A 301-nucleotide genomic window follows, 5' to 3' on the forward strand; every position below is an offset into this window, starting at 1 on the left:
AAACAACCACGCAACCCATCTTCGCTGCATACCCAGGCGCAAGTCTCACCCAGGCTCCTTCCTCTCCAGACTACCACACGTGGATCCACAACATCGCCTCCACCGGCAGATTCTGCGGCCTCTAACAGGTGCTCTTCTGCGCTGGGATGACGTCAGCGGCGGTTCTGCCGACGGCTTCGTCTCCGCGTTCGATTCCTCGCCCATGACGTCACGATTGCGGGGATTTAGAGCTTCATGAATCAAGGAAGAATTCCTTTGTAAACCATTTCTTGTCGAGAAGAAATAAATCAGTATACTAACT

At 52.8% G+C, this 301-nt stretch overlaps 1 protein-coding gene across 1 annotated transcript in view; it reads left to right on the top strand.

Annotated features, from left to right (window-relative positions):
- LOC119591209 overlaps window positions 1-299 on the top strand; it is a 668-nt gene extending 369 nt beyond the window's left edge. The window contains exon 3 of the mRNA XM_037939921.1: window positions 70-299. Coding sequence (XP_037795849.1) covers window positions 70-238 — 169 coding nt within the window. The 3' untranslated portion in view covers window positions 239-299. The remainder of the gene's footprint in view (window positions 1-69) is intronic.
- The last annotated feature ends 2 nt before the right edge of the window (window positions 300-301 follow it).

This window comes from Penaeus monodon, chromosome 28 (assembly GCF_015228065.2).
Source record: "Penaeus monodon isolate SGIC_2016 chromosome 28, NSTDA_Pmon_1, whole genome shotgun sequence".
Classification (NCBI taxonomy): Eukaryota; Metazoa; Arthropoda; class Malacostraca; order Decapoda; family Penaeidae; genus Penaeus; species Penaeus monodon.